Source organism: Stomoxys calcitrans, chromosome 5 (genome assembly GCF_963082655.1).
Source record: "Stomoxys calcitrans chromosome 5, idStoCalc2.1, whole genome shotgun sequence".
Lineage (NCBI taxonomy): Eukaryota > Metazoa > Arthropoda > Insecta > Diptera > Muscidae > Stomoxys > Stomoxys calcitrans.
Genome location: NC_081556.1, coordinates 52,603,716 through 52,629,550, shown reverse-complemented (window position 1 = coordinate 52,629,550; position 25,835 = coordinate 52,603,716). Strand labels below are relative to the sequence as shown.

Here is a 25,835-nt window from a genome sequence, read left to right as displayed (position 1 = left end):
ATGAGGATCTATGTTGTAGTTGCACTAACATTTAAATAAGTGCCATCTACTGGCTGTTTTCTATTGGATTTAGTTGATCCAACAGCCATTACATGGCGCTAGTTTAGCGAAACCAACATGAACAGAAAGAGGGCAGAGTGGTCAAAATAGACCACAAAGTCTTTAACTTTGTTATGACAATCTATCGGTCCTTTGAATAACGAAAAAAAAATAAAGAAAATTTCGTTGCGGTTGTTTGCGGTATTATTATACCCACCACCGAAGGATGGGGGTATATTCACTTTGTCATTCCGTTTGTAACACATCGAAATATCCATTTCCGACCATGGATATTTCGATGTGTTGCATTTCCGACCCAATATATATTCTTGATCAGCGTAAAAATCTAAGACGATTTAGACATGTCCGTCCGTCTGTCCGTCTGTCTGTTAGAATCACGCTACAGTCTTTAAATATAGAGATATTGAGCTGAAACTTGCACAGATTCTTTTTTTGTCCATAAACAGGTAATGTTCGAAGATGGACTATATCGGACTATATCTTGATATAGTCCCCATATAGACAGATCGGCTGATTTAGGGTCCCAGGCCCTTCAAAGCCACATTTATTATCCGATTTTGCTGATATTTGGGACAGTGAGGTGTGTTAGGCCCTTCGATATCCTTTGCTAATTTGGCCTTGATCGGTTCAGATTTGGATATAGCTGCCATATAGACCGATCCTCCGATTTAGGGTCTTAGGCCCATAAAAGCCACATTTATTATCCGATTTCGCTGAAATTTGGGACAGTGAGTTATCAAAGGCCCTTCGAAATCTTTCTTTAATTTGGTCCCGATCGGTTCAGATTTGGATATAGCTGTCATATAGACCGATCGCTCGATTTAACGTTTTGGGCCCATAAAAGGCGCATTTATTGTCCGATTTCGCCGAAATTTGGGACAGTGAGTTAAGTTAAGCCCCTCGATATACTTCTGCAATATGGCACAGATCGATCTAGATTTGAATATAGCTGCCATATAGACCGATCTCTCGGTTTTAGGTTTTGGTGCCATAAAAAGCGCATTTATTGTCCGATGTGGCCGAAATTTGGGACAGTGAGTTGTGTTAGGCCATTCAACATCCTTCTTCAATTTGACTCAGATCGGTTCAGATTTTGATATAGCTGCCATATAGACCGATCTCTTGATTTAATGTTTTGGGGTCATAAGAGGCGCATTTATTGTCCGATTTCGCCGAAATTTGGGACAGAGAGTTAAGTTAAGCCCCTCCACATATTTCTGCAATTTGGTCTAGATCGATCAAGATTTGCATATAGCTGCCATAAAGACCGCTATCTCTATTTAAGGTCTTGGCCCCAAAAAAAGGCGCATTTATAATCCGATTTAACTGAAATTTGGCACAGTGACTTATGTTAGGATTTTCGACATCCATGTCGTATATGGTTCAGATCCGTTTATTTTTAGATACAGCTACTAAAAAGACCAATATTTTGTTATACTTGTACTTATTAGTATTTGTTCCAAATCGGAACATATTTCGATATAACTGCTATGGGACTGCTATAAGGTATGCAATTTTCACCAAATTTTGATGAAAGGTGGTTTACATATACCCGAGGTGGTGGGTATCCAAAGTTCGGCCTGGCCGAATTTAACGCCTTTTTACTTGTTTTTTAACTTTTCCACCATCGCCTTACCATAATTTTCGAAAACACCTGATCTTGGAAATTTTGTTTGAACACTTACAGTAACCTAAAATTTGGTATCAAAAGCTGGGGTGAGTGACAAGGAGGGCCGCCCACCACCAAAACGGATTTATACAATATGGGTATCAAATTAAAGGTGTTTGAGAGTAGAAAACGTATCCCAAAAAACCCATCAAATCGGACATATTTACCGACCATAGCCGTATGAATCTAAAATGAAAGGTCTTTGGGAGTAGCGAGCGAAATTGACTTTCACTTTTAGGATCAAGTCTCTGGGGGTCCACCACACCCCAAACAGGTTTTTTACTTACTTGGGATTTAAAGAAGAGGTATTTGAGAGCAGAAAAATCCACAGGAAAATTGGAATACATTCTCAACTCAAATTAGACAAAAATTTCCAAATTTAGAGTTCTTTTCTCCAACATACGATTATCGGGCGCAGCAGAGCGGGCCGGGCTCAACCAGTCTATTATACATAAAAACATTCACAGGTTCAATCTTTTGTTGCATAGATTTTGCAATTGAAGTTGTATTTAAGCATAAAATATACACGGATTACTTAGAGAATATATATTTCATATATCATAGCTATATTTTTGGGTGTGTGTGTGTGTGTAATTGTAGATTAGGTTTGGGTATTAGAAATTTTCATAATTTGAATATTTTCGGTCATTTATTTTTACATAGAACATAAGAAAATTACAATGGTGTTTGTTTGGGAGGTTTCTCAGTGCTGCATAAGTTCTTCAAACAAATGAATGGCAATAGGGAAAACTAAAAAAATGTTACACAAATCAAACAACAATATTACATTTGATGTAATACCTATGTTTCAGAATATACATATTTTATATTATCTTTGTTTAAATAAACATACTATATACAGAGAAGATCTTAGGTGTATCTAAAGTTATTCAAGTATAATATATCCATATATGTATGTGTAAGTCTAGGCTTATGTTTAAAATATTTCAATAATTTGTTTTTGTGTTTCTTTCTCCAAATTTTCTTACATGTAGCACAGTTATAATAGTTATTGATAAAAAAAATAATAAAAATAACGAAAAGAAGAGCTTCTATATCCCAGAGCTGAAACGCGTGTGTGTGTTTATTATACTTAATTTCGTTCACGATTTTGGAAAGGTTTCATTATATTTTTTAAAAATCTAGATATTCATAAGAAATAATTAAGCTAAACCATATCTATAGAGTAGTCAGAGAGTAAACAAATTAATTTTTTGTTTTTTTTTTTTTTTTTTTTTTATTTATCATCATATTGTAGTAAGCGTATTTTGGCGATTTTAGTATTCCTGTAAATGGAGCAGAAGCCGGATGGCTTGGTAGAAGCCTTTTTTCCTTACTCCTTTCCGTGTATTGAGCCATGATGATTATATTTCGTTATATACCACGATAAGGAGGAGTACAGTACAATAGGAAAGAGGAACGTAGAATATTTACATAGAGAATTCCATAGAGACACGGCAAAGTGAATGTGCGTGTTTGAGAGGTGAAATATATATAGAGAAGATAGGAAGAGAGATTGGGAGAGCATGTCTAGCGATCCCCATAAATACATATTTACATAAATCTTGGGCATAACGGCTCCAAGCGTACTAAACATTGGTATGCTGGCCGAGTGCAGTCGAAGGATAAAGCTCTTCCGAATATTTCGGTCGACATTCGGCACAAAACCATTTTCCCTGTGGAGCCACCATGATTCCCACACACTCAAAGTGAAACCATTCAATGAGACAGTTCTCTCCGTCACAGGCTATCATTTCGGACACCTCGTCGTAGGGACAGCGGCAATAGCAGTATACCGATTCGCCTTCTCGTGCTTGTCTGGCTCCGGCTGGTGGCCGTATGGGGTAGCGAATATTGTTGGCCTTAAAATACTGTAGAGTTGCAAAGTCGGGATTGGGAAGCAAGGCTGGTGGTATTTTGTGATTGAACGCTTTTGTTTGGGGCGTGGGAGGCCTAGGTGGTTGAGAGGGCAGGACTATGTTCAAGTTGTTGGCATTCTTGGGAATGGGCTTAGCGGAGATCTTAGAAGTTGAGGGCATGTGTGAGGTTGAAGTATTTAGTTCATCGTCACTGCTCGTGTCCGTGGTGTTATAGTGATCGTCCGATTTTTGGGACTCATGATTACGGGTAGTATTTAAGCCTATCTCAGAGGGCCTTATCTTTAGCGTCGGTATAGGCGGTAGTTTACTATTTGCCTTAGGGTCTTTCTTTTTCGAAGGCCTTTTCTTCGCTGATTTTTCTCCTCCTAACAGAGATAGGCGGGATCTCTTTTTGCCGCTGGGCGTGGTAATGCTACTGTTGAATAAATTGTTTGTTACACCTGCCGGAGCTTTTAATGTTTTGTGGCTTTTGTTTTTATTATTGAGTATGCTTTTCGAGGGCGTAGGCAAATCCTCCTTGCGCCATGTTAGCTGAGGCGGTGGTTGCGGCTTAAAAGCCCTCGTGCCTATCATCAATGGCGGTCCTTTTAATAGATTCTCGTCATCGCTTGTGTAGCCGTAGAATTTGTTTGGCCTTCTTGCACGCTTCGAACGTTTTAGTGAGCCATCCGCATCGGAACAGCTGCTGCCATCACTAATTCGATGATGCGAACCTCCGCCATATGGTGGCATGGTAATAGGTCTAGGAGTTAGAGGTTGCTCATTAAAGTGCATATGAGCTGTTTGTGGTGGAGCGGCATAGACATTTCCTTGTTGCAAGGACATTGTATTTTGCATTCCATCCAATGTGGGATTGACCAAACTGTGTGCTACTGTTGGCAAAACAACCGGTGGTACCAATGTGTGGTGGTCTTGAGCAGTAGTGGTCAATGGAGTGCTTAGATTTTGTTGCGCCGGCGCATTTTCCTGTTGATGTGATTGTTGTTGGTCCATGGTATGTGCGTGTCCTTTGCATGAAGATTTGCGATCGCGTTTCTTCTTTTTTACTTTTATCTTGGGCCTTTCGTTAGAAGCCACTTCTTCAGGCAGTGAGGGAGTGGAGGGCCGACTATTTTCCACAATATCATAGTTATGCGAAGGCGACAATCTTGTTTGTGCCATTAATTGTGCCCTTTTCTGCGCTAACAGCTCGCTGGCAAGCTTCTGGGGATGTTCATCGTAGAACTCTTCATCGGTTTCGGATTCGTTGGTTTCCAAGTCGCTTTCGTAGAACAACGGTTCCTTGGGGGGCGAAGGAGCTCTAAGCTCTTGCGATTTGCCCATGCCATCTTCATCTTCCACATTAATTACTTCAGAAGTGGATTGCTTATGACCCTGCTTTAGAGGAGAAAGACTTTCACTTCGTTTACGCATGCGATCACGTTCAGACTTCTTGCGATGCCGCTTTCTTACAGACGCATTAGAGGCTGCAGATGAATCTGTATCCTCGGAAGAAGATGAAGAAGAAGATCCTGATCCTGTGTTAGAGGAGGAACAAGAACAGTTGGAACCACAGGAACAACTGGAGTCCGAACTAGAACTGGAATCGCTCGATGATGAGGAACCATCCGATCTTCGCGACGTTGTACGCCTTGGTGATTTGTTTTGTTTCTTCTTCACGGGCGAAGTTTCGGGCGTTGACCCTACCTCTGCTTCTGGGCTTTTGAAGGTTGTATCTTTGGATGCCGTCGGCGGTGGTGGAGGTGGAGGTGGAGGAGGCTCATACAGCTTGTAGTAATCGTGGTCGGATAGAGCAATATGCACAGGGCCATACATTATGTTGTTCACCTCTTTGGGTTCGACTGACTTTTCCCTTTCCGGTGTTGTCGCTTGTTGCATTTTGAGGAAATTTTGCCATATTGCTAAAACTTTTCCAGGTTGAGACACACCTGTGCTATCCATGGCTTTGTCGTCTTCGTCGCCTTCTGCCTCCGAAGGGGGTGATAGCATCACTCTGGGCATGGCGTCAATTTCACTTCTTGTTTTAGAGTCGGAATCCGAGTCATCGCCACCACTGGAGTCAGTTTCAGAAAGATTGGGTGCAGCCAAATTTAAATCCTCAATCAATTCTTTCCGTCTTTTATTCTTCTTACGCTTTTTACGAAGCGCCTCGGCTGGTTTCTTCTCATCTGTCTTTGCTGGATCCTCATTTACTCCTCCTGAATGTTCAGTCTCATCCTCTTTCATTTTTTCTTGTGACTGTTCTTCCTTTTCCTTTTTCAGAGTATTTGTCTCCAAGTCGGTGTGATCCAAAGGTTCCTTTTTAATTTCCACCTGTAGTGTTAAACCTTCCGAAACGTTGTTTTCATTTTTAACCTCTTCCTTGGCTTCTTGCCCCAGATTGTCTTTATTTTCCTCAACATTTTCCAGCTTCTCGGGTGGCGGCATGTGCACAGCGGCGTGCTTGAGTAAAAGTCTACGCGATATAAATTTCTCTTCACACTCGTCTTCTATGCAAGGATAACGGAAGTCGCCCGAGTGTATGCGTTTGTGCACTCTTAAATACATGGCCTTCGAGAAGCACAGGTTACACACTTCACAGATGAATTGTTGAGGGGGTATGCAAAAATGATAGACATGTGGCCATTTCTTTTGCAGACACTTTTTACATATGGTGCTCTCTGTGCCATGCTTCCAGAACAAATGTTTGGTAATGTCCAATTTGTTGCGATACGCTATGCCGCAACGGTAACACAAATGATGCAACTTATGTTTCCAGACATGGGATGACAATTTACTCTGATCACGACAATCTTCGAGGCAAACGTCGCAAGCGAAATGCTTTTTACGCAAATGGACCATAAGCCGAAACGGCGAAGGTATATTTTCAAGTTCGCACAAACAACAACGAAATTGGACATCGAATACGGACACCTTATTCGGTGCCCCTGGACAGATGTGGCATAGAATTTCGCTGAAACTAAAAAAGTTTGCGCGACACATAAAACACAGAATGGCTGTGCGAAGATGCATTTTCCGGTTGTGCAAATAAAGTTCCTTATGGGTAGCCGCTACAACACGGCACTGAAAGCACTCGAAAATACGTTCATTGTAATTTTTAGTGAACGCACCATTGCCCACTGTGCAATAGCTGTTGGCATTAAAGTAATGCTCTTCTAGTTCTGGCAGAAAACTTTTCAATTTGGTAACAATGGTGTCGGCCTGCAATTCTTCGGCGGTTATGCTGTCGACGGTGGCGGTGAAACGATGTTGGGCGATCATGTGCAACACCAAACTTTTACCATTGACCGCAATTCGTCTGGCATGATTGCAGTACAGGCATGTTGGATAGACTGTCTTCAGGCAAATGCGAACAAATTCCACGGTTTCATATTTATCCAATGGCTGATCCAATTGTAGATCCAATGTAATAGTGTCCTCATCAGCCACTTCAATACCATCAGCTGGTGGCAGTTTTTCCATTTGCTCTGCACTTTCAACGCCCTTACCACTATTGTCCTCACAATGATTTTGTTCTTTAGTATCGCAAACATCTACATCGACGTCCACATCTTCGTCATCATCTTCCTCCAGCTGGACACTGGTATTCTCTGGCCCATTACTCTGTTGTGAGCTTTGTGTGAGTGAAACATTTACGTCTTCCTGTGTTGTCTCGTTATCGTTATCGTCATCGGTTTGTGACATAGTTGTTTGAGATATTGGCAGTTCTTGGTAGTGCGCTTGATCCTCAGCGCTTGGTTGTGTTGGCGTCGTAGTATAACCAGGGTCCATTTCAGTCTCAGTATCCGATGCTTGATTTGTCTCCATAGGTTCATTGTCAACGCTTTCAATCGAAGTATTCAAATGATCGCTGCCGCGAGGTCGCTGCGATTCCTCTCTGTTAAAACAGGGATACAAAAATTATTACAAGTGTTTTTCATAACAAAGTGCTTTAGTAACTCACCCATAAATGGTTTGTGTTGGTTGGGCCGTAATGGCTTCATCGATGTCCATCATATCGCTACCTATTGTGTCCCTGCGCTCATGAGTTACTTGAATTTTTGCAGGACTTACTGCCATGGCGGGCAAGGCCTCTATTGGAGGTGGTGGCAATTCTTTTTCTACGGAATTTTGCTCCATGCTAAGATGGCGCATAAGAGGCTCTTCTCTTTGAGCGAGTCGTTGCTGTAGAGATTCCTCACTGTGTGATATGGACACAGTCGGTCGCCTTGGTGTAAACCATCTTGAGTTGGGAGAGGCAGGAGGCGTTGGGGACCAATTATGATCCGTAGTTCGAATGCTGCTCTGGGAGATGGTAGGCTGTCGTGGTTCAGCAAATTGTTTGTTGTGATTGTGGCGAAATGATGATTTCTTGGTACGTTTTATGTCTAATTTCGTTCGCTCGATCTCCTGCATAATGCGAACCAAATTCGAATTTGGCTCATCCAACGAATCGTCATCGTCCTGCGATTGTGTGCGATTTTGGTAGATGCTGTTTCCGCCGCTTTCGTCGCAGGCCACTTCATCCTCTTGCGAATTTGTAGCTTCAGTAGCAGATTCCGTGGCAGAATTTCGTTCGATGTCTCTGTCCTGAGAATTGGCGGGTGTAGTTTCGACAAAGAGGCTAACACTTGAATTTCCCTCTGTGGGGATTTCATTGGTAGCCGATGAGTCATTAGGATTATCAATGCTCTTTTCATGATCTTCACTTCCTTCCTCTTCGTCGGGTTCTTCGCTCTCAGAGGAGGAAAGGGCATCATCCACAGATTTTTGAAATTCCTTGGGTACTCGCAGCAAAAACTTGGGAACTACCAACCTCAACGGTGGCACTTTTCTAATGACATTTTCTTCCTCTTCTAGTTCTGGTCTATCTGGCGGTAGATCGGGCTCTATAGGTGCACTAGTAGAATGTTGGTGTCCTATAGAATCGCTCGGCTCCGCCGGAGCCGTAGGCGGAAGGGAAGTTGCAGCTTGAGGAAGTAAACTACTGGTGTTACAGGATTCGTCGATGACCATATTACTACTACTGTTACTATCTTCGCTATGCAAAGCATTTGGGGTTGGTGGGCGTTGTACATTCCGGCCACTATCACAGTTCAAATTGGAATTGGAATTTAAGGAAGAAGGATTTGCAGCAAGTTGCTTACCTAGAGCAAAAGATTCTGGAGGAATATTTTCCACAATTGTCCTAGAAAAAAGCAAATAAAAATAAATAGAAAATACTTTAGATATAAGGAGGTATTCTTTATACTTTTCTTGGCCTATGGGAACTAAGGAAGCGCTAGGTGTCTTTTCCTTTTTCTTTTTGAGCTTCGAAAAACGTTTACTGTCCGGATGAGCCTTGCAGTGATTGGTATGTCGGCCCTTTTGGCCGCACAATGCACAAGGCTTGATGTATTCCGCACAATCATGTTGCGAGAATTGTTCGCTCGCCTCGAAAAAATGTTCACACGTACAACACATAAGAATTCTTGCCTCAAGCGGATAACTTTCCATTTGTGGTATGCTCTTACGCAAAGCTTCCTCCGAATTGAAATGCGTTTGCTCCAAATCGTGTTTGATTTCTAAATGCAGCGCCAGCTTTTCAGCAGTCGGAAAGAAACGGACACAATACATACACATATGCCGGTTGTGTATTTCGTGAATGTGCAGAAAAAGGTTCCAGTTCTCATGATAAGTGCTACAACTGGAACATTTGTAGAAGCGTTTCTTGTTTACCACAGGACCAGAACCACTTTCTTTAACGCTCACCAAAGGTAAGGCGGCTGCAGATTTGGGTTCTAAGAACGCTGGTAGGGTGGAATTGGGCGGAAGCGTTACTGCCGCTGGTGAAATCTGTGGTGGCGGCGGAGGTGGTGGTGGATGAAATGGAAAGAAACTATTCGAGGACAAGCACACAGTTTGATGTTCGGTGAGAGCGGCAAGGGAATCGAAGCTACCCATCTTGCACTTAAAACAAAGATACTTTGTCACAGGCATTTGCTGTTGAGAAGGTGGACTGTGAAATTGGCTTTGAAGAGGAATTTCAGCAATGGTTGCCGGTGGCGGTGGCTGTTGCATTAAAGGTACATTTATTATAGGGACAGGCGGAAGTTGAGATGGAGGTGGTACATCCATGGGCATAAGCGATGCCTGAGTGGTAAGTGAATATGATTGGGCTCTAGTTACACTGGGTGAAGATATGGGCCTTTCAAGCTGTTGCAACAGTAATGACTTAAAAGCTGGAGGGGGTGGCGGTACTGCAATTTCCATCTGCGGCATATGTGAGAGGTTAGTCTACAAAAACAAAACAAAGATGTAGTGAGAGCGCAAAATAATACCAATCATCATAAGACATACCTGTTCAGGGTCATTTGTTTCCATTTTTACAACGATATTTACGCTGCTGGAACGCTGAATTTCCTGGCCGAAGGGTTCAATGGGAGTCTGTTGCAACGACTTCGACATTGACATACTGATGGTGTCATAGTTGGGGTTGTCAGTAATTTTGTACGAGAAAGTTTGAGGCGCCTCATTTTCCTCATTCAAATGAACCTGTTTTTGTTTAGGACCATTTAAGAAACCATCGTCGCTGGTGCGGGAGATTCTGCGTTTTAATGAAATCCTCAAAGGTTGAATCTTTTCCTCTTTCACATCCTCCAAGGGATGATCGATAACCAATTGTTGTGAAGAAGAAGTATTGGTAGAACAGGAAGCTGCCGATGCCATTGAAGTGCGGCTAGCCTCATCTACATTATCGAGCAAAGATTTCCCGCGAAAAGGCGTAAAGTCACTTCCAGCAAGTGGTCCATTTAAGTGATTAGTATTCCGATGTACTTCTTGGGTTTCCTCATTAATTTTAAGTTCGGTCTCATTATCCGAGTCATGTTGAAAGAACTCATGGCGTTCCGTTTGTTGTGTACTCGTATGCAAAGCATTTGTTTGCTTTGGGGAATCTTCGTAGGAGCCTTCCTCCTGACTGGCATTAAAATGAAAAGCGGTTCTAGCCTCCTCGTTTTGAGGCAAATTATTTTCAACCAACGTCAGCGACGAGACGTGACCTTCTCTGTTTGGTGTTGTATCCGAAAGAGGAATGGTTTTGGCTTCACCACTTGCTGGTGAACGCAAAGGAGACTGAATACTTTCCGAAGATTGAGAGGATGCATGCGCAGATGCTTGAGGAGTTCGGCTGGTGGTTTCGCTTGGAAATTCTATTCTCGCCTCTTCGCTTTGGGGCAAATATGCATCGCCTGAGTCTTGGGCGCAAAATAAATCTGGCGATTTGGATAGATTTGTTCTGCTTCTAATACTTTCGTTCGAATTATTCTCGTTATATACATCCAAGCCGCTATTGCCACTATGATTGCCATTAAGTTTAGTGGAATGAAAAGATCCATTATTCTCTTCTTCGATTTCTTCGTTCGTTTTCTCTATAGGAGTGTCGATCTCTCCCGTCGGATAAACATTTGCAAATGTATTCCAAATTTTTGGTATTTCAACCAAATTCAAGGCACATTTCTTATCTTGAGTCGATTGTGCGTCACCCTGCAATGCCTGCTCTTCTTTGACTGCCGACATGGAAGAGATTTCGGCGATATCATCTTTTTCGCTATCTTCAGCCTCTTGTGTGTTCTCTTCTTCATTAATATCTTGCACATCTGCTGTCTCAGATACACTATGATGGTCGGATGTGTCACTCATATTATCAGCTTCGTTACCGAAAGTGCTTTTCTGGCTAGGCATTGAGGGATTTCTGCTCTCTCTGCTATTCTCCTTCTCTTCCCGAAACGAGGATGCGACAGCGATTGTTTGCTCAGTTGACTGAATTTGGTTAGGAGAATTTCTCTCTTCACGAACAGACCCAATGGGTGGAGAGTAATCTTGAAAACTTTGAATAGTATCAACATTCCGGCAATTTGTTGGTATTGCGTCCACATTGCCGTCGACTTCTTCTGTAGCTGTTTCCTCCGCATTTTTATAAGGAGAACTTTTCTCTTCACGAATAGACCTAATGGGCGAAGAGTAATCTCGCAAACTTTGTTTAGTATCATCATTCTGGGTATTTGTTGGCATTGCGCCTTCATCGCCGTCCACTTTTTCTGTAGCTGTTTCTTCAGTCGTACGTACTTCATCTCTATTGCCATCTATTTCCATTGGCACTGCTTTATTCTCCTCTGATTTGAGACGTTTGCTTTCCCGACTTTCTTGGCTAGAGTCATCATCGATATCAAATTGATAGAGTATGCGATGATTTTCACTGTTTTTCTTCTCTTTGCGTCGTTTGACTTTTTTGCTGGTGCAAGCATTGCTGTTTTCATCATCAATACTTATGACTAAATTGTCATGTTTGGGAACTTCAAGTTCTTGGGCTGTATTCTCATTAGTTTCAAAGTCAGCTTCATTTTCCTTTCCAGAACTATCTGCATTACACACAATCTCCTCATTTGAGGCTTCTTTATCCCTAGAGCTGCCCTTGTCACAAGGCACAAGTTTGTCGGTCATTTCTGTTTCTTCATCGCTTTTTAGCAATTCTTCTTCTTGCTCCATAGACACAAAGCCTACGTTACCGTCCTTGTCCGGAACACTGCAATTTTTTCCTTGCTCATCGTCGTCATCAGATTTCAATAATTCTTCTTCTTCCTTTTCGGTATCGCCATCATAGTGGCATTTTTGGATTTCATTTCTTGTTCCATTTTTCATTATAAGATCTACAAGATTTGATTCCCCTTCAACATATGGGCTATGCGACACTTGAGGTTTTTCTGCCTCCACCTGTCGTTGCGTGTCATCGCCCCCAATGCGGTCATCATTATTCTCATCGTTGCCACTTACATCCAATGATTTTGTTTTTTCCTCTTTCTCCTCTTGCTGGTCAGTGTCACCAGCAGACAGCTGGTTTGTAGTTCTTTGCTCAATTGTGGTCTCACTTTGTGCTTCTTGACTATCTTCCACATTCTCGATTTTATTGCTATTTTCTTCAGACAAATCTTCCGTCGAGTTCTGTGTATTTGAACAGGAATCTTCTGTCTCTACATCTTCAGTTGGCTGCGGCGAATTTTCTAACTGTGCTGAAAGTAAATTGCTAGACGTACTTGCTGCTGGATCTGGCTGAGGTGGATTTAAAGTTTCCATAATTTTTCAGAATTTTCCTGAAACAAAAAAGACATAAAAATAGAAATTAGGAGTAACAGGAAAAGGCAAAAATTTCCCACTGGCAACATATGGATTGTTGTAAGTCGCAGTCTCTTAGAACGAAAACAATATTTTAAAGAACGGCGCTTCGGGTCAAGGGAAATACTCGTAGGGTTGATATTTACATATATACAGTCAATCAAATAAATTTGCGTGCAATTGTGTCTAGCAAATAAAATGGCTGTATTCCCACCATTAATATATAGGTATTTAATTTTTTTGCACTGTACTTTAATGGAATATTTATCATTGCATTGTTGTTCCGATTTTTTACTATTTCTTGTGAGGATATATTTTACAAATATATTATAATAATTAATTTTCAAATTTAACAAGAAATGTCTGCACCTTAACATATTTCGAGCTATACCTGGGTACGATAAATTGAATTTGCGAAGAACACTCTTTGAGTGATCCTAAAATCTACTACACTATTCACGGACAATGTCAAGTGTCATATAATTCCTCAAAATTCCCGAACACGTATAGAGATGTGAGTTGTATATGTAAGCTTTTTATACCCACCACTATAATATGAGGTATACTAATCGTGTCATTCCGTTTGTAACACCTCGAAATATTCCCCTAAGTCCCCATAAAGAATATGAATTCTTGATCATCTCGACGTTCTGAGTCGATCTAGTGATGTTCGTCCGGCTGAAATTTTTGGCTGCAGAGAGGGACATCCCGGAGTACCTTATCCTCACGCTTCTGGTCCGTGCCGGGATTGAAAAGAACCCCGGACCCTGGTTCTGTTCGCGTTGCCAGAACCGCCTTCATCATCGGTAGGTGTCGGTGAGGTGTAACCGGTGCATGGAGTAGGTACATTTCCGATCTTGCTCTGGCCTCACTTCACTACGCGGGTATAGTCATACTGAATATGTCGCAAGGTGCTGTGCGAACATAGGCAGCAGTGTGTCACAAGCGTCGTCGTCGTCGCCTTCTGCTTCCTCGTCGTCGGACTTTGGGACCCCCCCGACGTCTCCCGTACGACAATATACGCAACGGCAGCATCCCAGCCAAAATAATGCCAGACCAGTGCCGGGAAATGTATCGTTTTTGCAACTAAACTGCAACGGACTCCGTGGCAAGATCGATGAGATTGTGGATTTCATGAGTCGGAAAGATATATATATATATATATATATGTCACAGCGATCCAGGAGACAAAGCTGATTAATACCTGCAGCTTGCACAGTTGTCACGGCTACAATGTGCTACGTAAGGATCGCTCAAGGAATGGAGGTGGGGGATTGGCCTTCGTTATACTCCATTCCGTGCAGTATAGACCTATCTCGCCTGCGCTTGACGCTAGTGACCCATACATGGAATGTATGGGGGTAGCAGTCAGGTCTGGTACTGCCGAGATAGAGATATACAACGTGTACATACCGCCGGTTGGTAGCTGTGTCTCGTTGAATGGCCAAGCTTACAACCCCGACATAAGTGGGTTACTATCTGGTCATAATCGTCTGGTTCTAGGGGACTTTAATACGCATCACTCTTCATGGCATTTTCCCCTAGGTAACGACCAGCGTGGCACAGCAGATTGAGGGCTCACCAGACATTTCCTTTTCATCCCCTGATCTTCTGAGTGGCGTATCCTGGCAAGCCGTCATTCCCACCATCGACCGACCATCCCACCCCCGACCACCACTTCATAACCTCTGAGCCACGGACGTTTATCAATCAAAAGTGAACTGCCACCCCCCTCGGATGTGGTAGTGGCCGGGAGGAAATTCCGAGACATCATGAACGCAGCAGCCGCTCGCTTTATACCAGCAGGTCGAATACTTCAAGTGCAGCTCAATTTCCCGGTGCAGGCAGTGGTACTCGCAGACGAGCGTGATTGGATTCGTGGTATGGACTTCACTAACCCCAGAATCAGCAAGCTGAATCTGGAAATAAACAAGATAGTCAACGAACATAAGCGAAATTTGTGGCTGCAACACTTGGAGCAATGTAACTTAGGCACCGGTGTAGGCAAGCTGGGGTCTACTGTTAAGTCACTCACGAACCCCGGTAGATGGGATGACAGGACCTCAGTCACTTTTGTGCGAAATAATAGTGACTGATCCGAAGAGTTGCGCCAGGTTGTTCAACCGTCAATTTAGTGTGCATCCCGAGAGTGACAGGGCAAGGAGGAGAGCCATTCGCCGTATTCGTGTTCTACGAGCCGATAAACAGCCATCACATTTTACCGTGGGCGAAGTTACGAACATGTCATTGAACATTCTTGTAGTTCACGATGTCTGGAAAATGGGCAGAGTGATCCCGCTACTGAAGCCTGAAAAGGACCCCAATTCGGGGAGTCGTACACACTGATCTCCCAGTGGCAAAGACGTTTGAGTCATTACTCCTCCCGAGCCTCGTAGGAGAATTTCCATTCGCCGAGCATCAACATGGATTTCGAAGACTGCATAGTACAACAGCTTTGTATGCCATCACCGCATACATTTTCCGTGGCTTCAATCAGCCCAGGCCATGTAATAGAACGGTGCTCGTGGCACTGGACCTATCGGTCTGTGGTAAGTTATGCAGCGCCAGTGTGGTCACGTCAACTTTGTGACACGCAATGGAATAATATTCAGATCTGTCAGAATGCCGCCCTCCGAACTGCGACGGGCTGTCTCCTCAGTTCTTATGTCGACCACCTCCATTAGGAGACAAAGATCCTACTAGTGCGAAGACATAACTACATGCTGTCTAAGCAATACTTTTTGGGCTGTTATCGCAGAGACCATCCAAATCATCATCTTGTGGATAGATATGCACCGCCCAAAAGCCTTAAGGTAGATCTACATGATCTAGAGCGTGAGGTTCAGCGCTCACGAGAGAATCTCTAGATCGAGCGGCATATCAAGCAGGTCTAGACAGCATTCATGCAGACACGGTAGCAGATACGGTAAATGTAGTCGGGGTGAATGTAGTCCTTGGAGAACAACCGCCTCCCATTGCATCTGAAGAAATTGACCTCCCCCGGCAAACAAGAGTAGTTCTGGCTCAAATACGTTCCGGTAGATGCAGCCGCCTCAACCCCTACAGAGCAAGGATTGATGCCGACGTGCAAGATGTATGTCTCGATTGACAACATTTATGCCATGTAAAAATTCTCTCCAAAGAGTTGTCGCACTGCGCCACGCCGTTCGGACTCGGCTATAAAAAGGAGGCCTCTTATCATTGATCTTAAAACTTGAATCGGACTGCACTCATTGATATGTGAGAAGTTTGCCCCTGTTCCCAATGGAATGTTCATGGGCAAAATTTGCATCTCCCGATTTGACATCTTGAGCCTTTTTGGTCTTTTTGGCAGCTATATCCAAATATACACCGAACTGTTTCCAGTTTTGCCTTTATGTGCTCGAAGCGATGCGCAAAGAGGCATATGTCATCCGAGTAGTCCATGTCTCCGAGGAAGTCGTTAATATCCTAGTGTATGACAAAGGGTGCCTCAGCATTAAAGTACGTTTACATTGGCAGGTCAATCCGGATTTATGGCCTTTTCGAGATTTAAGTGCTAAATCTTGCAGGATTTACCATTCAAAAATATATACCATTTTACAGCATTTATTTTTAAATCCTAAATATACCCGATTTCATGGCTGAATAATCGATAAAAGTACCAAAATATGCAACTGTTTTCCAATTTTCAATGCTGGCAACATTTATGAGGTACTATGCTATGTAAAAATTCTCTCCAAAGAGTTGTCGCACTGCGGCACGCCGTTCGGACTCGGCTATAAAAAGGACGCCTCTTATCATTGATCTAAAACTTGAATCGGACTGCACTCATTGATATGTGAGAAGTTTGCCCCTGTTCCTTAGTGGAATGTTCATGGGCAAAATTTGCATAAACAAATCTCCCGATTTGACATCTTGAGCCCTTACAAGCCGCGATTTGGCTAAAATTTTCATGTAGTGTTCTGTGCAATTTGATAGACCTCTTCACTTTCAAAATCGGATGAAAAAAATTTATTGCCTCAAGATTTTAAGTCTGGAGATCGGTCTATATAGCGGCTATATATAACTAAAATCCGACTTTATGAGATCAGAAGTTCAGGTTTATATACAAAAAATAGGAAATCATCAAAAATTATTTGGAAAATTTTGCTATACCCAAGAAATCTGCAAAATTATAAATAGCCAAATATATACCCAAAAAAGGTATTTATTGGGTATTTACCCAATATCCTCGATATCTCGATATATAGCCAAAAAAGATATTGGGTTGCCCAAAAAGTAATTGCGGATTTTTTAAAAGAAAGTAAACGCATTTTTAATAAGACTTAGAATGAACTTTAATCAAATATACTTTTTTATCCTTTTTTTCTAAAGCAAGCTAAAAGTAACAGCTGATAACTGACAGAAGAATGAATGCAATTACAGAGTCACAAGCTGTGAAAAAATTTTGTCGACGCAGACTATATGAAAAATCCGTAATTACTTTTTGGGCAACCCAATATTTATTGGGTATTTAGCCAATATCCTCGATATCCGAGTTGGTAGCGTGGCCGGATTACCAGGGCACACCAATGGCCAGGTTTGTCGCCACTGTGGTATCACAATGTGCTAAAGTTAACGAAGTGAGTATGTTAAGAAAAAGACTTCCGCTCTATTCTAACTTACATTTAATACTCTCAACACGTAATAAGTGTGAGATTTGACTGAAATTTTAAACATAATGTACACTAATAGGCATCAACACCTACATGCATATAAACCACACATAAACCGGTTCATCTTTTTAAATTCTTAAGCCCCTCGAAATTGGAATATCATTAGTAATAGTTTAAAGTAAGTGAATCCTGTGAGAGCCTAGAGTGGTTTTCCACGCCACCGAATTAAAAACCAAAAACAAAAATCCACCTAATCTAACAATACCCTATACCATTGAATTTTCCCGCATTCAAATAGCCAGGGCATTTGATAAACCTAAAATGTATGAAACGAATGAGTCATACAAAGGTAAATTAAACCTGATTCACATTATCTCTCCAAGATTTGGATTTTAATTATAGAATGTATAATAAATATTCTATAATTATCTGGTAATGGGTATGTTGTAGGTAATTTCCATTACTGCTTTCTATTTCTTCTTGTTATGGAGAATTATTGGCTTTGCTGTTTCGTTGCAATTGCCGATTTTGTATGTCATAGACAATAAAAAACGCCTATCAAAGGCATATGGTATGGACAAACGGCTGTAATCAAATTCAAAACATAACTACCGGAGTGTGGGAATACACAAATCGGCGAAAAGAGAATAACAAAATGTAATCAAAACAAAGTAAAAAAACACAAACTTTGGCTAATTGTCTTTGTCCGTCCATCCACATGTTCTGTTTTCTTATATCATCTTTTACCGATTTGTTTTTTGATAAGTCAACACCAACAAAACGCCTACATAAGTAGACAAGCTAACCAAAGCACGAAATACCCAACACACAAAAGCGTAGAAATATTTTTAAAATCTACCGTGATTGCGATTGCAGTTGAACCTTGTTTATCCGGGCCTCTATTAACCGGCATGATGTGCTTTTGGTTTTGAATGATGTGCTTTGGTTAAACCGAGGTTTACCTGTATTATCCATGTTTCAATAATAATCCCTCTATTATCTGTGCACCACATGCATGATTTTTTTTAAGTAAAAACCTGGGATTCCACTTTTTATTTGAATTAAAGTTGAGTAAATTACTCCAATGCGGCTTTAGACCTGGTAAATCCACCCTGGACCAGATATTCACACTGACAAATCAACACCTACCATCTCTGACTACAAAGCCGCCTTCGATACTCCTTTACGTTCAAAGGTGTTTAAAACCATGTCTGAGTTTGGTATCCCTGCAAAATTAATAAGACTCTGTAAGATGACACTTGCTGATACGCGTTCCTCAGTAAGAATAGGAAAGAATCTCTCCGAACCATTAATACCAAACGAGGTTTCAGACAAGGAGACAGCCTATCGTGTGATCTCTTTAATATCCTGTTGGAGAAGATTAAACGAGATGCAGATGTGAATAGATATGGCACACTTATCACAAGAGAACACATGCTACTCCCCTATGCCGACGACATCGATATCATAGGTCGGTGACCGGAAGTAGTAACTGCAGCCTTTCAAAGCATCGAAAGAGAGTCAGTGAAAATGTGTCTGGCAGTAAATGGCGATAAGACGAAATGGATGGTTTCAACTCCCAAAAAGCCTTGCACAACTGAGCAGATAAAGAAAATGGAGAAAGTTGGGAACCACAACCTTGAGACAGTCAGTAACATAATCTACCTCGGCACCGCCGTAACCGAAAGGAATGACACTAGTTTTGAGTTTAAGCGAAAAATAATACTGGCAAACAGATGTTACTTTGGACTAAGTAAACAGTTTAGAAACAAGGCCACCTTTCGACAGACGAAGATTAGGTCATGTTGACAGAATAGATGAAGAAGCTCCAGCAAAGAAGTCTTTTGAAGGCAAACCCGGTGGTACACACAAACCGGGAAGACCAAAAGTCCGATGGAAAGATCATGTGGTGGGAGACACCTCGAAAGTTGGTGTCAGAGATTTTAGAATGAGCGCAGAAGATCGAGGCGGTTGGGACGCTACTCTACTTTCGGCTAGTGTAACAAATGTTCTGTCATAGCCAATTAAAGTAAAAGTAAAGTAAATGGCTCCAAGAACAAAAGAGAAAAGAGAGCTCATAAAGTTATTTCATTTCAGGAAAAATTTGGACTGAAAGTCCGTTGGTTTGGTATCGGAAAAATATGATGTTAACAAACAAACTTTACGCGATTAATAAACATCTCCTCTTGAAGTCAATCCTAAAAAAAAGAGGAAGTAAGACAAAATCTACAAAACATTGGATGGGTGAAAAGTGGAAATTGAAAATTGCTTTACTTCTAGATAAGGGTAAGCACGCAAAGATGTAAATGTTGTGATATCTAAGAACGTTGCCGTGGCATTTCTTCCGCCTAATTGCACATGTTTAGAGATGGGATTCCCATGGCAGCTGGTTGTACGCACCGGATTGACCCGATGGAGTTCTTCATCGTCAAGGGCTGTCGCCTCAGTGTACAACACTTTGCTACAACAACAACCGCGAAAATTCCCAATGCATGGGAGTACTAAGATTTGGTAGACCCCTACATATTCCTTGCAAATGTGGTCCAGATTTTATCACATTTGAATAAAGCTACCATTAGCCTGGAGACCACATATGACGCTAAACGCCTGGGTCTGAATCCTGGCGAGAACAACAAACAAATTTTCATTGGTGGTTATCTCTTCCTAACAGCGTGCCGCAGAGCGACACCTCGACACAAATGTCGCCAGCATTAGGAGGGGATAACCACCAATGATTTTATTTTGACTCCGCCAGGATTCGAATCCAGGCCTTCAGCGTCAAAGGGACATGCTAACCTCTACGATGGACTTATGATTATCAGTAAGGTAAAAATTTAGCCAGTCTAAGGCCTATCCCGAACAGCGTGCCGCAGAGCGACACCTCGACACAAATGTCGCCAGCATTAGGAGGGGATAACCACCAATGATTTTATTTTGTCTCCGCCAGGATTCGAATCCAGGCCTTCAGCGTCAAAGGGACATGCTAACCTCTACGATGGACTTATGATTATCAGTAAGGTAAAAATTTAGCCAGTCTAAGGCCGGAATCTCAATAAAAAAAATATAACTAATGAGAAAGATTTGCATTTGAGTTAATTACAGCTCAATTAGCCTTAGGAGCAACAGCAATGTCCTATGACAGTCCGATCTGGACCACATTTGATGAATAGTTTGAAATTTTTCGGAATCGGATGAAAAATGCTCCTTTTATAGGCTGAATGCCTTATTTTGGTTATCGGCCCATATGACATCTATATCCAGATATAATTCTATCTGAACCATATCTCACTGGAATGAGTAGGGTACCTCCAAAACTCACTGCGCCAAATTTCATCGAAATCGGATAAAAAATACTACTCTTATGGGCTCAACTCTCTATATCGAAAGATCGATCTACATGGCAGCTATATCCAAATATGGTGCGATCTGGACCATATTTGATAGGAATGTGTGGTGGTAGGGGTAGGAGACAAGACTTTAAGTCGAGGGATCGGTCTATATAGCGGCTATATATTACTATAGTCCAATTTTAGGAGATCAGAAATCAGGTGTATATACACAGAATATGAAATCATCAAGAACTGTTTGTAAAATGTTTTATATAGCCAAGATGTCTGCAAAATTATGAATACCCAGCTTTTGGGTATATACGGGTAAATACCCGGGTAGATAAAGATCCTACCTGTGTGCAGATTTAACTACATTCATATTCATATCATTATCTTGTGGATAGGAATCCACCAGCCAGAAGCCTACTAGGATCTGCATGGTCTACAGCGACAGGTTCAGCGTTACAAAAGAGAATCTTGGGATCAAGGGGGTTTAGACAACATTCATGCATACACAGTAGCAGATGCGATAAATAGTTATCGGGGAATGTGGCCCTTGCATAACAAACGCCCCCCATTACACCTGAAGAAAGTAACCTATCCCGGCAAAACAGAGTACTTATGGCTCAGTTACGGTTCGGGAGATGCAGCCGCCTCAACTCCTATGGAGGAATGATTAGAGACAACGTACAGGATGTGTGTGTCGAGTGTGACATGGGTCACACAAAACGCGTCATCTGTGAAATTCTCAGCCAGACCTACTCGACTCAAAAGCAGATACCTCTGGACACACTCCACCTTAGTCGCAGAGTCCTGGATATTCAGAACAGAACAGAATCGAGCAGACGAAAGAAAGAACACAATCCACGGAATGACCCGATGAAATCATTCATCGGCAAGGGCTGCCGCCTCAGTGTACAACACATTGGTACAAAAACAACACACAACACATATGCAACACACAACAACAGCAACTACCAAGGCTATCAGCTACGGTGAGGTAGATCCTTGTTAATGCAAGATTGGAGAATATCTGTTTCAACGACTAGAGGATCGCCCCGTCAGGCTTCCCAGGCCCTTACAGTAGTCCCAAATGACTCGATGGTTAAATAAATTTAGAGGAGACGTGGTAACCCATAATCCTACGCCATCTCTCCGTCACCGAGGGGCATTGACACAGAAGATAATCAATCGTCCTCAATAATCCAGAAATCCTCATCATTCCGAGCCCATCAATGTGAACTTGGTAACACTTCGCGTCAGCTATTCTTCAGAACATCTGCTGTGTCCTGCACTGTCAGTAAGAAGTTCCACCTTAGCTCCCTTGTTTTGAGAAAGCCGATGTGAACATTCGTAAGTTATTAGAATTTTAAAGCCTAACCTGACGTATGATATAGGTTCCAAAGATATGTTCTTCCGATTAGGACAAAAATTCCAATAATATGATCATTTGACCACTAAATATCACACGAAGGATACGATCATCACTGCAATCGGGTTTACGAACCAGAATCGATACAGGATCACTCCTGGCCAAGAAATGTTTCCAAATGCGAAAATCTGCGGCTACAACAACGACCGATTTTCACAAAATTCTATATGAAGCCGTATCAAAATCGGTTCAGAATTGGGCACAAATAAGTACCCATAGCGATTTTCACTTATTAGGGGGTAGTATTTAAATTTTTTTAAGGGAACTGCTTATTACTACCTTAACGTACCTATTACCTATCTTAACACCTCTGAAAAAATTCACGAAAATCCATTCTAATTTAAATATAACGTAATTGTAATCGTAATGCCCAAATTGCATTTATGGTGTAGGTGTTGGGTATTCTATATGTTATTCGGCACCGCTTGACTTTTGTTACTCGTACTTGTATTGAAAAGTGGATTTGAAGTTGTTTCTACAGCTGCAGGTTTGCAGTCTTTTTATGCCTTGGACTTAAATATCCCTTTGCTGTAACCACTCATACGCTTAACAAACTGCAGATGATGCACTTTGGACAGCTGACATTTCCACAAGCCGTATGTCTGGCTGTTTCTACATTTTAAATACACAACTTGAAAAACGAATTTAACCACAATTCTATAAACGTTGCAATAACATATGGATGCTTTTAAAATACAATTCTGCAAAAGAGAGATCGATATGTTTAACACTTAGCATTCTATTAATTTGTATTTTCATTATGGAAGAGGAAACACGCGTCTCGTTAAATGTTGTGCTGGGATACAGCAAAAAAAAAAAAACAAACAATTACACAACTACAAGCAACCTCAAACGAAACACATACACCGAAGAACTGTCGTCTCTATGGTAAACACTATGCCAACAACAACAACGGTAGAAACAATAATAGCACACAAAAGCCAAACGTAGAATGAACAAGAATTTACACACAAAGCGCAATGACGAAGAGGAAGACAAAACAAGAAATAGTGAAAAAGCAAAACGAAGCGCAAAAACAACATAACATCATTATGATGGGCACATACACACTCGCGCTTACATATATACGGGAAGACGAACGAATAAAAAAAAAACACGCGCCTTTTTAAAATAACCACAATTATAATAATATTTTTCGTCTTAAATTTGACACTTTTTTTGTAGGGCGAGCTCCATTTGCTCACAGATAATTATCGATTTTTAACAGTAATTACCTTGTTTTTTGTTGTAGTCTAGTATGCTTGGTTTATTTGTTTTGTTGGCGAGGACAATGTACCGTCGCTATGTTTATCATTGAGAAGAATATTCCTTGATGCTGATGTTCACTCCAACAAGCAACATCCAAAAATACTGGCTTTACCATGGATGGTAACATTAACGTGGTCTCGTTTTTTTTTTGGTACACCTTACACAATATTTCAGGTATGGATTGTCCGTTCACCGCGTGGTTCTTTCAGTTGGTTGAGATTACCGCGGGCTGGATGCAAAATGTGATTTTTACTTAAAATTCAGCCTCACAATTCTTCACAGACGTCGACAGCGGCAACGATTACGGGCAACTAAATAAAACCCAAGAAACGAGTGCGCGTCTGTGCCTCGGTCGTCTCTCGCGAGGAGTCTCAACGAGACACCACCCTCTTATTTAATCGCAACCCAGAATTTTTCTTCTCGATATCCGTGTTCACGAAAAAAAAATAATTTCACAATTTTCAATATTCTTTTCGAATATGACAATTTATTTAGCAAATTTCAATCGTCCCGACGATTTATAACAATGATAATTACTTTTGCGTATTTTCTTTTGCAAATATCAGCATGATTTTCATAAAAATTGTAGAATTTATCAGAGCACACTTTTTTTCCTCCAACACACACGAAATATCGAGTGTGAATTGATTCGACGAGGCTGTATTCAGACACTTCTTTTTGTTATTTCTTCTATCTCGGGGCAAATTAAAACTATTCTAAGCAATCGATCGTTATTTAAATTATATATTTTTAATAAATTCATGAGGGTTTAGGCGTTTCAATATCTTTAAAAATTAATTGAAATTATTTTCATTCGCCAAACAATAAAATTGCGTTAGCCATTTTGATTAAGGTTGCATTTTTGCGTACATAATTTGACATAAGCGTTGTAGCAATTTGTCGTTTATACAACTATGCACAATACAACACTGTCTGCCAAAGTGGCGTGGAAAACATGTTGGCACGCATATTGATTTGGTGGTACCCATGGTTGAATTAAATTAAATTAAATTGGTTGAATTGAATATTAAAATCCTAAGCAATTTTGCTACTTCAGAAAGCTTAATCAGTGAATAAATATGCTGCGTTCTTCCTCTTTTAAGTTTGTCATTCAAATTGAATGATGGCGCCATATCTTTTAATAAATTGCGATAGTAAGAGGCAATAAAATCAGCCGCTTACTAAACGCGGATAAAACCAAGATATATTTACTTACAGGTAGGGGCAGTTGCCATGGCATAATTACCAGGTAGACGTTATGTGTGTGTGTGTATAAGAATCATACACAAACAATGAGAAATGGCGCGAACAAGTTACATACACAAAATCGGAGTTGCACTATTCGCAGATTTTGATAGATAGTGCGCTAAATATTTTGTTGTTGGGCAACTGCCACTACCTGTAAATGAATATATCTTGGCAGTTGCCCAACAATAAAATCTTGAGTACACTATCTGTCAAAATCAATGTTTAGTGGAACTCTGATTTTGTGTACGTTAGTAGTTCGCGCCATTTTTTCGTTGTTCGTGTGTGTTATGGTTCTTGACTATAATACACACACATCCAAAACTCGTTGACAGATAAAAAAATTTTAAGGGGAAAACATTAACATATTGGGTTGCCCAAAAAGTAATTGCGGATTTTTTAAAAGAAAGTAAATGTATTTTTAATAAATCTTAGAATGAACTTTAATCAAATATACTTTTTTTTACACTTTTTTCTAAAGCAAGCTAAAAGTAACAGCTGATAACTGACAGAAGAAAGAATGCAATCACAGAGTCACAAGCTGTGAAAAAATTTGTCAACGCCGACTATATGAAAAAACCGAGTACAATTTTTTCTCGCGAAGTGCACTATCTGTCAACGAGTTTCGGCTGTATGTGTGTTTTATAGTTATGAACCATAACACACAAACACCCAAAAATGGCGCGAACTACTAACATACACAAAATCAGAGTTGCACTAAACACTGATTTTGAAAGATAGTGTACTCAATATTTTGTTGTTGGGCAACTGCCACTACCTGTAAATGAATATATCTTGGGGAAAACAGATGATCGAGCCATTAAATCCGGATTTAAAGAGCAGTGTAACGGGGTTTAGCATTTGTCTCCATACAAACTAATAATGGCTGAATCATTTAAAGATTATTTCACTTGAACAATTACTTAAAAACAATATGGTAAAATCGCAATCTTATCATCAAGCTGATTGACGTTTTGCCAAATCACCAAAGAAATACGTGCGCGTACATGAGCAGAGAATATGCGATAAATGACATAATAACAAAAAGAATGCAAACAAAAATCTGACATCTTAGTATCGTCAAATCTGGCCGGCTTTAAAATCTGTTCGCGTGAGACCACATTTTTAAATCCGCCTTGCAAACTAATGGTGATTTCGATTCTGAAAAAAATGTTACCCTAATGT

The 25,835-nt window shown here is 41.0% G+C and overlaps 1 protein-coding gene across 1 annotated transcript; it reads right to left on the bottom strand.

Moving 5' to 3' along the window:
* Positions 1-2,197: 2,197 nt before the first annotated feature.
* LOC106087482 (uncharacterized) lies at positions 2,198-24,530 on the bottom strand. Its single transcript, XM_013252533.2, has 5 exons — positions 23,372-24,530; positions 9,928-12,716; positions 8,840-9,864; positions 7,553-8,776; positions 2,198-7,486 (listed from the first exon to the last, which is right to left on the bottom strand). The coding sequence occupies exons 2-5, from the start codon at positions 12,697-12,699 to the stop codon at positions 3,319-3,321; spliced, it is 9,189 nt and encodes a 3,062-aa protein (XP_013107987.2). The 5' UTR covers positions 12,700-12,716; positions 23,372-24,530; the 3' UTR covers positions 2,198-3,318.
* Positions 24,531-25,835: the final 1,305 nt, after the last annotated feature.